General features: G+C 39.9%; 2 protein-coding genes across 10 annotated transcripts in view; one reads left to right on the top strand and one right to left on the bottom strand.

The window, feature by feature from the left end:
• Window positions 1-1954, bottom strand: part of cdc42bpab (CDC42 binding protein kinase alpha (DMPK-like) b) — a 93850-nt gene extending 91896 nt beyond the window's left edge. For 2 of the 9 annotated variants that reach the window (XM_079644643.1, XM_079644650.1), the window contains exon 1: window positions 266-1950. In XM_079644643.1, the coding sequence (XP_079500769.1) occupies window positions 266-443 (178 nt within the window). In that variant the 5' untranslated portion in view covers window positions 444-1950. Of the gene's footprint in view, window positions 1-265 lie in introns of all 9 variants that reach the window. The other 7 variants (XM_079644644.1, XM_079644645.1, XM_079644646.1 and 4 more) reach the window with 7 other exon arrangements.
• Window positions 1955-8152: 6198 nt separating this feature from the next.
• lft1 (lefty1) lies at window positions 8153-10251 on the top strand (the record flags this gene model as incomplete). The annotated part of the gene is given in 7 exon segments (XM_079645147.1): window positions 8153-8225; window positions 8228-8280; window positions 8283-8333; window positions 8335-8602; window positions 8809-9055; window positions 9172-9411; window positions 9661-10251. Coding segments are annotated over 7 exon segments (1257 nt in total). The 3' UTR covers window positions 9986-10251.
• Window positions 10252-14122: the final 3871 nt, after the last annotated feature.

The following is a 14122-nucleotide window of genomic DNA, read 5'->3' as shown; positions in this document are numbered from 1 at the left end:
TGTGTTTATGGTCTCCTGTTTAATGGGTAACTTCAACATGCTGTCATGTGTCATTCCTGTATAAAACATTTGATTAAACAAGTGTCCTTGGTTTAGGGAGTGAGAAGGCCAACTGAGCCCCATTGCTACTATAAAAGGAATGTGATTGGGAAGGGAGGGCCACTGCACCAGCAATATTATGAGAATATCATCTTACAAACAAAACAAAAAGACTGAATGGAAGAGCCAAACAACAGGAAATAAAAAAAATAGGCTTGCTGCTTACCCCATTCCAAAAACTCCAGGATATTTTTCTCTCTTCTGAGTGGGGAGTTGTTGCACTCATCGTAGAGGCACACCAGGATATCCAGCAGTGTTTCCACACTCAGGCACTGGCCGACAGACTGAGCCGGGCCATCCAGGATCAGCTTCTCCAGCTTCTTCAAACGCACCTCTCCCGACATGATTATTCCGGGTTTTTAAAGTAATGAATGATGATGAAGGGAATGGGGAGGGGAAATTATCAAACGGCCTAGCACAGAGTGGGCCTGTAAAGAAGTTCTTAAATGTGCCCTGAAAATAATAAAACTTTTTAAGTTGGCCTGGGCTAAATCGGCGTTAAAACCGGCCAAGTCATGGTCTCCCCGTCAAGATCCAGAATCTAAAATATGTAGCACGTCCCCATTTGATGAAAGCTATCCCGACAGGGCAAAATAAGTAGTCACAGTTACAGACCCTAGCTGCCCCGGGCCGGCTGATTTGATCAAATCCCAACGTAAAGTGGCAGTTTTAAGGTCTTCTCTCGGTTTGAAATGGGAAAAGAATGGAGTCGACGCGTTTCAGCAGATCCCCCTGAGTTGTTGTGTTGGATATTTAGGATTCTCCATTCTTGCAGCGACCCAAAAATGCAAGGCAGATCTGCAATGCTACAAAGCCCCAGCGCCCCTCCTCTGCTCCAGGAATGGAAGGGCGACACAGGCTTAGTTAGCTGCTAGGCTAGCTATGTGGCTAGCCAGCGAGCTACCGTTAACGTTACTTTTCTTGCTTCTTAAATGCCATCGTTGCCCCTTTTCCCCCGGGAGTTGACATACAATATGCACAGTGTTAACAGAGCCCTACTGAATTTGTCCCCTTTCGACAGTGTAGTTGTTTTCCATCCAACTGGAAAATATTCCCTTGTTTTCACAACTCAGTACTGGCATATATGTTCTTTAAATCCCATTCTTCGTCCAAATGTCTCTTTAGTTTCTTCACAGTTCAACGCGACGGTTAGTTCAAGAGTTCCAACAGCCTTACAGTAAGTTAGCCGTCAAAAATGCGGGTCCCTTTTGAAGGTTACTGAGGAGCTCGTTTCACGTCAGGAGCAAAGCCGTAGTCTAGTCTTGCTTATTCCAAATACGGGACACAGCCTAAACTCCCCCTGTCCTTTCCTTTGCCTTGCCTGCCTCCCCCGCCGGTCGGTCGCTTCTTGACGTCTTTGCACAGTCAAGCTACCAGCAGCCTACTGCCAGAGACGTTCCACGGGAAAGACAACCAAGTAGAAAGCTCTAACCGTAACGTCGCACAGGATTGTGGGAAGTATTGCTCGTTTCTAAAATATGAATGAGCTACAAATTGACGCTAAGCTAGCGACGCTGCTTTAACACACTAAAAACACAACTTCTTAGCCCTATAAAACCCTTTACCTCTTTATTACTCGATGGAGAATGTGTTTTGCTGCAATACGATATGTTTCGAGACCGTGATGTGTGTCGTTTTTACGAAAAATGTCGATGTGGTCCAACTTTCACGCATGCGTAGAGCACCTTTCCCTCAAATCGGCCATTTTTGCTGTGCCATGGCTTGAATGCGTCCATTTCTTTACAGCTAGCAGCCTATCTCCTAGTGTTGTAGCATCTCTGACTGCTGCTGCAGGCAAAATCCCAGATCATCATGATGGCGCCCATCACAGCATCTGCTGTGCGGAAGGAGTGGGGGTGTAGGATGGTGGTGGTTGGGTGGGGGCTGTCAATATTGTGAATGGAAACTGCGGGCTGTCTGTCAGTCTGCTGATGACGTGGTGTGGAGAGGACACATTTTCCTTCAGATCGGAATAACGATGACCGCTGGCCCTTTAAATTGCAAAAACAACGGTCATATTATTATGGCCAATACACCTTTCCCATGATGTGGTGTGTGTGTGTGTGTGTGTGTGTGTGTGTGTGTGTGTGTGTGTGTGTGTGTGTGTGTGTGTGTGTGTGTGTGACTATATATTAGTGATGTTACTTTTTGTATGTCATTTTAAATGTAAAAACTAAAATATGAGCTGTGTACAGTGTGAAAAACACTAATAAAAATACATTTAAATAATGCTTCTGTATTTGGAAAGAATAGACTCTTATCACAGTTCTTATACATTGAATGCCTCTCAAAGGTGTGTCAAGTTTATCTCATGTTTTCTGCCCCTTGGACTGTTCTCACAGAAGACAGAAGCTTTAATGCTGAGAGCAACTTTCAAACGATAAACAGACCTGAAGGTTAGAGTTTGAACTGTTGTATTTCTGCAAGACGTCTCACTTTTCATATGCACAAATCAATGCAATAGCACAGACTATCAATACATCTAACTATCTGCAAGTGGTTACCTGTTTGCACCTGTCGGTTCTAATAAGCTGTTGAAATGTTCACATTAATACCTAACGATATATTGCATTACAATACTAAGTGCCTTGCCATACGTAAACTATAATCAAAGTATCAAGTTAAAGGTCATTTTACATTTCTACTATCATCGTCCTTTTGTAGTGAGGTGCTTATCGCCACTCAAAGAACATCTATTAATGATTAACGGCCTGCATAGCAACTGCAGACATAGTGGGCTTTGTGCCACACAGCAACAAAGAGCGACATAAAATAAAACACTTTTATATAAATCCATTTAAATGGATTCTTGCTGCAAGTCTGTGCAGTGCCAGGGAGAAAAGCATGGCACAAAGAAGCACTGTGATGAAATGAGTGCACATAAAACAACTAACCATGCAAAGATGTGTCCAATGGAAGAGATGTTGATGGTGACTGAGTTGAATTTGAAGCACACTGCTTTGGCATGGCTGTTGATCCGAAATAGCCAAAGAACAGTTTTTATGTGTAACCACTCTGAGATGGGAAATATTCTCAGTAAGCAACCACATTTATGACCCTTTTCTGTGTGCGGCACTGCTGAATTAAGTCAAGTTAATAGAGGGGAAAAGCATTCTAAAATAAAATCCAGACACATGATATCTACTGTATTGTTTTTCATTGAGTTTAATTCCAATATTAATATAAATAAGCACATGTCCTTTTGCGTGACATAATAGCTATTCAATTTTCTTTTGTTTGATTTCATCAATTTTTTGTATTCCTCTGTGTCTTTAGGATATCTTTACTGATATGTTTTTATTCAGTTTTCATAGTGCACTTAATGAATTGTTGCCATGTTAATCACCCTTAGTGGGATTAATAGTTAACCACACTTGTTGTTATAGAGCCTGTTATCACTCTTTTGGTATTTCAATAAATAGATATAGGTGTGGTGACCATTTTGTTGTTGAATTATTGATGCGTTATCTTAACCCTCCTGTCGTCTTCGGGTCAAATCTGACCGATTTACTACTTTCATCAATCATAACTTTTTTGTTTTACATTCGATTGCATTAAGACTTTATGATATCCTTCACAGTAGACATTTGAACATATACAATTGCTGATCACCACTCTTGATTTAGTCAACTTTGTAACACCCATGGTGTTCCCGGTCATGCAGTTTTTCATGTATACCAGTAGTCTGATACAATATTTACAGTTTGAAAGGGTGTTAAATGAAATTTGGTGATGATTAAGGGTTTTTGTGTTAATGTAATAGCAGTTAAAACAGAACCAGTCAAAGTTTACCGCGAACACCAAAGTAAGGGGGGGAAACGAAGACAATAGGAGGGTTAATATTGCTCAAATGTTGCTTGTTTGTTTACTACGGTATATAAACCTCCGGGTATCAAGGGATCAATTAATTATTTAGATTTTTTCTAAAATACTACATCATCATTTAGACTTAATTATTTAGAGTGATTAAAGGCATCAAATAACATTTTTATTATAATAAAATTATAATGTTGCAGGAAATTGAAATACACAAGTCTACTTTGACAACATTCTTTTATTTTCTTAACATGTTACATAATTATGATTTAATAAAAAATATATGTATTTATTTGCATGGCTTTCATGCCAAAAGTGTTATTATAAAGGTGAATACATAAAATAAAACACAGTTGGGTGAAATTAGACCATGGATACCGTTTTAGTGGAGTTATTTTAATTGTATTGTATTTATTTTAGTAATTTATTTAGTTATTTATTTAGTTATTGTGTCTCAACGGCCAAGCTTCTCAGAGTGTCACTATAGCGCCCTCTGCTGTGCAAACAGCCTCCCTACAACTGTTAATGCGTGTGTACGGTAATGCAGCTTTCAGCGTGTGCAAAGTACAGTTTCATAAGTAATAAGTCATTTCCCGTGTAGATATTCATATTTTCCGACTACTAACACCGTCTGACTTTCTTTCTATTAACTTTGTGTTTTTAAATCCATATAACTGCATGTTTCAGGGTTCTATTGGCTGCATCATGTTTATTACCTGCACACTAACAGTCGCCCCTATGTCGATTAATTAAAGGTTAGTGAAAATATTTATTGTTAGTCCTATCTAATCATGTCTGATCCTATTTGCTGGAGTCTGCCCTGGGATTACAGCCTCAGACTGCGCGCTGATTGGCTGCCGGGAGCTGTTTGAAATGCAATCAGACTGCCCTGTACTCTGTCTAGAGGCCATTGAGCAATAATTGTATTGTCCCTGCACAGGTCTAGCGCTTTCCCTCTGACAGACATAGCGATGATGATTGTCTGACAGCTCCACGGAGGCATCCAGACTGAAACAGAGCCTGTGTGGGCCATTAAGGCGCATGTCTTCAAATATTTGGTAATAAGATAAAGCAGGCACTAGTAGATCAGGAAGTGGGTGACAATGCACCCACGTGAATAATGAGGAATTTGCGCTGATCACCAACACAAGTTCAATATTGACTTTTTGCTGCAGCTGTGCCTCCTTGTTCCCATGGAGACACGGCGTGGGATGCTGATATATAACGTAAACAGAAACACAACCAAAGTCTTTCTCTCTGTAATATTAAAAGCTACAAACAGCAGTTTTTTCGCCAGCAAGGGGATTTCATGTTTCACAAATGGAAGGGAAGGACCTATACATCGGAATGCTTTTGAATGCAAATGCTTGGATGTTAATTAACACCTGAGTTGTGGATTGTAGGAGCTTGTTGGCCTTTGATTGAAAATAAATGACACCTCTGAGCATCAGATGGAGCTTTGAACTGGGCAATTTGTCTTTGATTGGCATGGGAAGGAAGAAATACTGAGAAATATCACACAAAGGGATCTTAATTTCCCGAATTAGGGCGTGTAATGTGAGGCAGAGGGGACTCATAGGGTTCCCATTGGGAACAGTCAAGCACTTAGACTTGGCCCTTGGCTGGACTGGACAATAGATGCAGTGATTTACATGTCTGCACTGAACATACTGACATCCGGGCATCTAGAAGGCATATGATTTAACTGTGTGTTGTGGAGCTTACTGTTCCTATTCAAACTCCTCTAACATGCATTTAAATCATAACAAAAATAAATGTATATATATATATTTTTTTTTTTCATTCTTCCTTAGTTGAAAAACACTAATTTGGTCTTTAAAAATTACATTAGAGTGCGGAACCGAGGCATTATTTAATAATGGACTAATATATCCACAATGGATTTCATAACACACATTTGGTCAATGTTGTTTTGTTTTGCTTTTTAAAATTGTTTTTGTTGACGTCTTACCATGACAGTTAGGCTGTAAAACTAACTCTGACAGATTAAGAGTATTTCCTTATAATAACAAATACTATAATATACATTAAAATGATTATACCTATACACAATTGCAAATTGCCATTGCGCAATTTATTTATTAATGAAATCTTGCAAAAAGTGAATGCAAAAAAAAGAATTGTTGCAACGTCAATATGCAATAAAAAGAAAAGAAATTATTTTAAAAAACAAATCAACCAATCATAAGTATCGTTATTACTTAATTAACAAAGCATTATACTACATATGCGCTATTGCAAATTGCCCTTTATTTATGTATTTAATCTGGCAAAAATCTGCAAAACTTGCGAAAGGGAACATCATGACATAATGCAATACATTGGAAATTAATTAATTAAAATAAATGCAACAACACCAAGATAATAACTAGACTATTTATTATAAATATGTAATCATGTTATTAGACATATTAAATAATTGCATTTGCACTCATGCAATTGGATCTTTTATTTTTTTTAAAGTTTTTTTAATGTGAACTACTTTATCCTCTGAGTGTTCCCTGCATGCATTGCGTCACGCGGTATCAGCTGCACTAATTCATAATGTGTCTTGTGTGTAAACTGCAGGCAGGAGCTGGCTGCAGAGGGTCTGGCAGTCATCTGTCATGTGCTCTTCCTGTGTGCTCCTTCAGTCTGTCTGACATCTCTGAGCAAACACAGGCCAATACACAACCGCAGGCCTCAGCTCTGCAGCCAAGGAGAGTAGCCCTCTTCTAATGTTTGTGTGACAAAAAAGGCAAGGCAAATCCTCGCAATGGAATCAGATAATCACCAACCTGTGAAGAGCCTGCCCCAATCCACATCCGAGCCGGCCCCCCAGCCCCTGGATTAACTGTCTGTTTGGCTAATAATTTTAATCTGCTGGAGAGGGCCAAGAATGGGTGACAGGGCTCGGAATAAACATCTAATCCTCTCGTCCCCCTCCCCTCCCTCTGAGCTCTGCACCACTTCCTCCTCGACCCCCTTGTTATACACTTGTGCCATGATGAACACACTGGATGGCCTGCTGTGGTTTTTTAGATCTTAGTCCACCTTTTTGCTGGACAAAATTGCATCCAAGCCACCCAGACAGAAATAAGGCCGCTGTGTGACAGACTATTGCCAGACTGACATCGTCCAGAGGAATGTACACGTCAGAGTGTGGGATGTGTGTAGACAAGGGTGCTACTGAGGAGGGGGCACTACAGGTTCACAGGGTCAAGAGATGTCTGTCTGGGACGCATGTGTAGCAGCCTGAAACACTTCAGAGTGGACAAGCATCTTAAAACTGGGAATAATTCAAAAATAATTTAGCAATTTGTTTGACTAATTGGACACCAAACCATACAAAGAGAAGTCCCTTTGGTTATTGGACATGTGTGAGGTTTTAATCCTCAGTTATATTTTGTGTTGACAATAAATAATATACATTGCACAACACTGTGTTGAATAATGACATTATTGGTAATACATTCTTAAATATTCCTAAAGCTAAATTCACTTGACAGTCTTATTTTATAAATGATAGCAACAGATTTTTGACTTGTTTCCAGAAATTGTCTGTAACATTCCCAAATTAGGATTGTTTACAGAGCTTAATATCTGTATTGAACACATGCTAGGATTTTGGGATATTATTACAGACATATGAACGTATTAGAGATTTTGAAATTCCTTTAGGGTCAGTTTATGTCTTAGTTATTATATATTTTGTGTCTTTTATTTAGTTTTTTGTTATTATTTGAATGTTCCGAGAGTAAGGTGGCGTGCTGTTGTATTGGAGGGTTATGTTGTTTTTAATTTATTTATAAAATTCCTTGGTGTTGTGTACTTTTCCAGTACTGGTTATGTAGCCACACATGTGAATACAGTGTTTAAACTTAACATATCCATGCCAAATGAATGCATTTATGCTACTGTTCTTGTCAATACATCCTGCAAGTGCATTTTTACCATAATAATAACAACTTTGTGACACATTTTGCTTCTCAAAATAACGTTAAACTAGTATATCAAAGTTCACATGCAATGTGTTATTTGTCTCTCTGTTTTCCACAATCATGTTTCATCTACAATATTATTTACATCCTCACTGACATCAAATGCAACACAGACTACCGACATCAAGCATCCAGTTTTAGTGGAACTGTGGTGAAATTACACCTCCGCTATACGGATGGCGCTCGAGTCTAATTGTTGCTGTTTGAAGTATGGCCACTTAGATATCCTGTTTAGGATGGGGCCTTATTGTCGCACCTTTGTTCTGATAAGGGTCCCTGCCCCCATTGACAAAGTGCGAACGACTGGGAGGGCCGCTCCGATATAAAGGGCCACAGGAGTGTCAGAGCCACACTGTCTGACTCTGGGTGACTTGTGCTACTGTGCTGCTGCTGTTTATCACACTGAAGAACGTTTTCACTCATGGATGTCCTCCGCGCTTGTGTTCTTTGCACCGCTCTCTTCGGGCTCTCCAAGGCTTTTACGCACCAGGATATGAAGGACGCGCTGCTGCAGAAGCTTGGCTTGGATGAAGTTCCTAAAATCCATAAAAGGGATTTGGAGAATCTGGTTATTCCGGCGCATATCAGAAATAAGTACACGACTATGCTGAAGATGCACCACAGCAGGAGACGCAGATCTCTGCCCAGTCTGGCTGGCATCCTGAGGGGAATCCCTGGCAATGCTGGTAAGAAGTTTTACCATTCAAAAATACTTCACATGTTATATGTATGAATGTGTATAAAAAGCTTTGACAATAGTTAAAACATTTACTTCCGTGCGTAATAGCGAGCCAACATTATTTTACGCACCAAGCTCCCTTTACCAAACATTACTTTTAAGCAACTTGAGTGGAAGTATCAACTTTAACACTTACAATGTTTTTTGTTTTAGATATTTCTGGGGAGTATGTGTATTCTGACACCACTCGGCAAAGCATTGTGTTCGACATGGAGTCGAGGATTCCGGATAACAGCGAGGTGACCATGGCTGAGCTGAAGCTCTACCAGCGGGCCTCTTACCATAAACGCTTCGCGGTGGAGAGGAAGAACCACCGGCCCGTCAACAACGCCCGGGTCAGCATCTATTGGGTGGAGGTGCTGCCCAACGGATCCAACCGGACGTCGCTGGTAGACTCACGGTAAGGGGTCATTTCTTTCACCGTGACGTGTAGAGCAATCAGTCTCTCAGTGGGTTATCTTAATAATAATTCAATTGTATAATTTAATTAATCGCCCTTATCTGTCGTGTTCACAGGTTGGTCCCCATTCACGAGACAGGCTGGAAGAGCTTTGATGTGACGCAGGCGGTGCACTATTGGTCCAAGATGCAACAGAAAACACCTATGTACCTGGAGGTGTGGATCGAGGGCGAGAGACCTGGCAGCTACGCGGCAGAGATGGCCAAGAGTGTGCGCTTTACCACCCAGGAGCAGACGGACAACACCTTGGGGAAGCCCGAGCTCATCCTCTACACACTGAACCTCGAAGAATACGGGTAAGGGCGCGAGCTTTTGATATACAGGATATTGTGTCAGTGTGACAATTAGCCCATATCCTTAATCTTTACCTGTCAACATTTGCATTATTTAAAGTGTATTCACATATTAGTACTTTAAATCGATTGAAAACAAGAAATACCATTATCAGTTAGTCGCAGGCAGCAGGGGTGTAGCTAAGGGGGGCCTCCTGAAAAAAAGAACACTTGGGATTTGTGATCTAACTTTTTTTGTCCTTTCTTCCTCAGTTCTCGCGGTGACTGCGACATGAACCAAAACAAAGACTCCTGCTGCAGGGATAAGTACTTCATCAACTTCCGCGCCCTCACCTGGACGCAGTACTGGATAATCGAGCCGGCGGGTTACCAAGCCTTCAGGTGCACCGGGGGCTGCAAACAACCCAAACGCAACTACGGCTACGGGGAGAGGCGGTGCACGGCGTCAGATAGCGCCCCGTTACCCATCATGTACCTGGTGAAGAAGGGCGACTACACTGAGATAGAAGTGGCCGAGTTCCCCAACATGATCGTGGAGAAGTGTGCCTGCGCCATGGACAATGTCTCCGTAGTATGATGTCACGGAAAACAGTTGTAGCACTCCTATAAACACAGACTGCTGGGAATAGGATTATTATAGTGTTTTTCTTCATCAGGGCGTGGATGTATTTAATGGTTTCTAACAACACGTCTAGTACTTTTTAAATGGACATTAAATGGGAGTTTCACACACAACAGGCAGTCCCGCTGCCATTTAAACCCTCCCCTTCCACAAGCACTTTTATATATTTTGTACATTTTTATATCTTTTTTATTCAAATTTGTATGAGAATTTGTGTGGAATCTGCCAGCAATCCATCCAATTCTGTCTGATGCGTTATATTTTCAAGCTGTACATAATATGGATGAGTTTATGTTTGGAAAAATAAAATATTTTCTTTCACATTCCGCTCTTCCTCCTCTTCCCTGCTGTCGGCTGTCTGGGCCCATTCACATTCATGAACACATTCAAATGCAGTATACAGCCTGCCCCTGCCACCTCTTCATTTACACTTATAGGAAATTGTGGAGCAGAGCAAATAATTTGCCTAATGACTTATAACATTTGTTTCACTGAGGTAACACTGTTGTTGACAAACCCACTTGTAATGCTTTATTTGCTGTGGGAAGGAGGTACACGGCCACATACAGAGAAATATGAAGTCAATTCGCATTAAACTAGAGTGGGGTGTTTACATCAGACTTAGACCGGGCCAAACGTTGCTAATCAGGGCCAATACCTAACGCACTGTTTGCCGTCTGAGTGGGGGGTCTTGTCATTCACTAATATGCTGCTAATGGAGATAAACATTGCACTGCCAAAGACAAGCAGCTGTCTGTCTGGGAGGGAAGTACCTCCAGCAACACCAGGAAGCATAGAAGAGACACAGGTGGTGCTGTGAAGAAGGGGTGTCACACTTACTGCTGCTCTTAACAAAATGATTCACCCCCTTTCAACGTTTTTACAATATGAATTCAAAGTAGCTCGAACATACTTTTTGACACTGATCAACAAAAAAACAACTAATCTTACCTGCAGTGCTATTTATCAATTTAGATTGTTTGGGTTTGAGCTGTAGAGGGTTGAGATATCAGCCATAAAGATTTCCCCCTCAATACAATGGAAATATGGCAGTGTGCAGTATGGTGCTCAAAGCGCCAACAATATACATTTAAAATACTAGAAATGATTACCCAGTTACTCAAAATAATCCACAGACCATGTTGGAAGTAGTTTTATGAAGGAATTACTTTATTCTACCAACTAAGGCCATCAACCATATTACTGTGCAGAAGAAAGTGTTCTTTTACCAAGCTAGCTAGCGTTAGCTACTGCTTAGTTGTGGAGGATTTTTTTATTTATACATCTTGCGGGCAAAAAATGTTTCGTGTAGTGCTATCAATTTGGTGTGTTTTGGTGCGAGTCGTCAAGTGTTAAGATCTTGGCCATGATAAAGACATGTCTCCAATATAATGGAGCTAGATGGCACTTATCGTGTGGTGCTCACAGCAGCAAAAAAATACATTTAAAATATTCTATGGCAATGTTTCATTAAATAAATCATGTTCCAGGTACTCAAAAATAATCTTCAGACCATGTTGGAAGTAGTTTTATGAAATAACTACTTTGTCTCTACCAAAATACACCCTTCAACTGTATCACCGCGCAGAAGAAATGGCTAACTCCTCAGCTAGCTAACGTTACAGCTCAGTTGTGGAGGAAGTTTTGATGTTTACATCTTGCGGTAAAAAAAATCTTATATTAAATAATCTTGTTTGTTTTGGTACGAGTGGTCAAGTGTTAGGATATCGGCCATAAAGATAAAGCCTTCTCTCCGATATAATGAAACTATATGGCACTAAGCTTGTGGTGCTCAATTCGCCCAAAAATACAATTTAAATGTGCTACAGCAATATGTCTTTGCATTAACCATGACCCAGTTTCTCAAACAGAATCAACAGACCATGTTGTAAGTAGTTTTATGAAGGATCTACTTTCTTTCTACCAACTATGACCATTAACCATATCACTGCACAGAAGAAAGTGTACATTTACCCAGCAAGCTGGCATTGCTGATTAGTTGTAGAGGAGTTTTTACATTTTTACATCTTGTGGGAAAAAAATCGTACCTGAAGTGCTATCAATTTAGTGTGATTTGGTGCAGGTAGTTAGTGTTAAGATATTGGCCGTAAAAATAAATAAATATATATTGTCTCCAATATAATGAAGCTAGATGGCACCGACCTTGTGGAGCTCAAAGCGGCAAAAATATACATTTAAAATACGCTACAGCAATGTCTCTTTACAGAAACCATGACCCAATTTACTTCCACAGATCATGTTGGAAGTATGTAGAAACTATTTTTTCCTACCAAACTAAGCATGTCAACCGTATCACTGCGCTGAAGAAAGCTTCTATCTAATCACCTAGCTAGCTCCAGCTCAGCCGGAGAGGAATTTAGTAATGTTTACATCTCGTTTTTAGAAGCATGATTCCTTCTGCGCTGAAATATAGTTGGTTGTTGTAGTTTGGTAGAAAGAAAGTAGCTCCTATAAAACTACTCACAACCAGGTGTGTGGTATGGCTAATCTTATGGGTCATGATCTCTCAAAAGAGACATAGAGTTTTTCAAATGTATTTTATTTTTGTGATTTGAGCACCAAATCCCATCTTGTTCCATAATAGTAGAAAGGAGACAGATATTTGTCTGATATATCTGGCACTCTGCAACTCAGACAAGAACAGTCTAGATCAGTGGTTCCCAAACTTTTTCAGTCGGGCCCCCCTTGTGTAATTGGAAATATTTTCGGGACCCCCCAACCCGGTTACCATCTATATTGGTAGGATTAATTGTATATTGTTGTAAAAACATTACATTTTCTCTACTAATAATAAGAAGATACAAAGATCCAACTATCATTTTATATTTTATTATAGGTTAAACATGAACAAAAGTGCTTGTAATAGATACTGTGAATTAATTTAGCCTAATTAAAACTAGCAGGCCTTATGAGTAGTAGATTTTTAAATTCAAATTTCTTTAAGGGAAATATATTAATGAACTACTATTTCTACTGCAGGTTGCAAACGATCACATTACTTTACCATTCCTATTCATTCCACACAGAGCTTATCAATTACTTGTATGTGCTTGCTCTCCCTTGCAGATCTTCTCAAACCGGGGCTGTTGTTTTGAGACTGCCACTCTCAGTTCATTCTCAATGTTCAGCTTTGATCTGTATTTCGTTTTGATGGCAGCAACAGCAGAAAAGCCTATGTCACACCAGTAGGATTTTGCAAAAGGCAGCATTATGCCCACAGCTCTCTGACCAATGAGATATTTTCGAGCAGTGTTTGTTTACAATTGAATAATAATAATACATTTGATTTATATAGCACACTTTAAAAACAATGTCATCTCAAGGTGCTTCACAAAGCTAAAAGGAGAAAATAATAAAATTAAAAAATCTTCCCGCGCCCCCCCCCTGCAGTAGCCTACCTCTGCGATCCACCAGGGGTCGCGCCCCACAGTTTGAAAACCACTGGTCTAGGTCTAGATCAGGGGTGTAAATGTTTTTTTCAATGAGGGCCACATATAGAAAAACACACAAAGAGCTGGGCCACTAGCTAGAAGTGAGGTATATTGCCATACGTTAAGTTATAAGTAAGCAAAATCAAATGCAGGTAAATAATGCTTGATACTTGAGTATGCTTTGAGAAAACAAACAGTCACAGCTTTACGGTTTCATTTATTTTATAACATAAAGATTTGGCATCTCATTCTTTAAAAAAGAAGCCTCAGATTGCTTATAATAAGGGGAAATATGAATGGTATATTTCAAGCTATCATGCAAATAAGTTATTGGGCTTTTTCTATCAACCAAGATTAGAAAATGTTTTCAACTTGAATTTACTGTAATCATTTGAAAAGTGGGCTTATTAACACATGAATGCTACTATGTAATATTATGATTAGATAACGAATATTTAAGAAGTACAATATAAGAAAAGCATACTTTTTGAATTTGCTGAGGGCCAATAAAAAATGGACAACGTTCTGTAGTTTGCCCCCGTTTGGACATTTTCGGATTTGAATTTTGTGAATCTGCCCTGAACAGGCCTTGCCCTGAAGGAGCATGAGCTTCAGAGGCTAAAAATCTAGAGACAGACAA

This window comes from Notothenia rossii (genome assembly GCF_949606895.1).
Source record: "Notothenia rossii genome assembly, chromosome: 8".
NCBI classification, from domain to species: domain Eukaryota; kingdom Metazoa; phylum Chordata; class Actinopteri; order Perciformes; family Nototheniidae; genus Notothenia; species Notothenia rossii.
The sequence above is the reverse complement of the archived record's forward strand: the minus strand, read 5'-3'. Positions and strand labels throughout refer to the sequence as shown.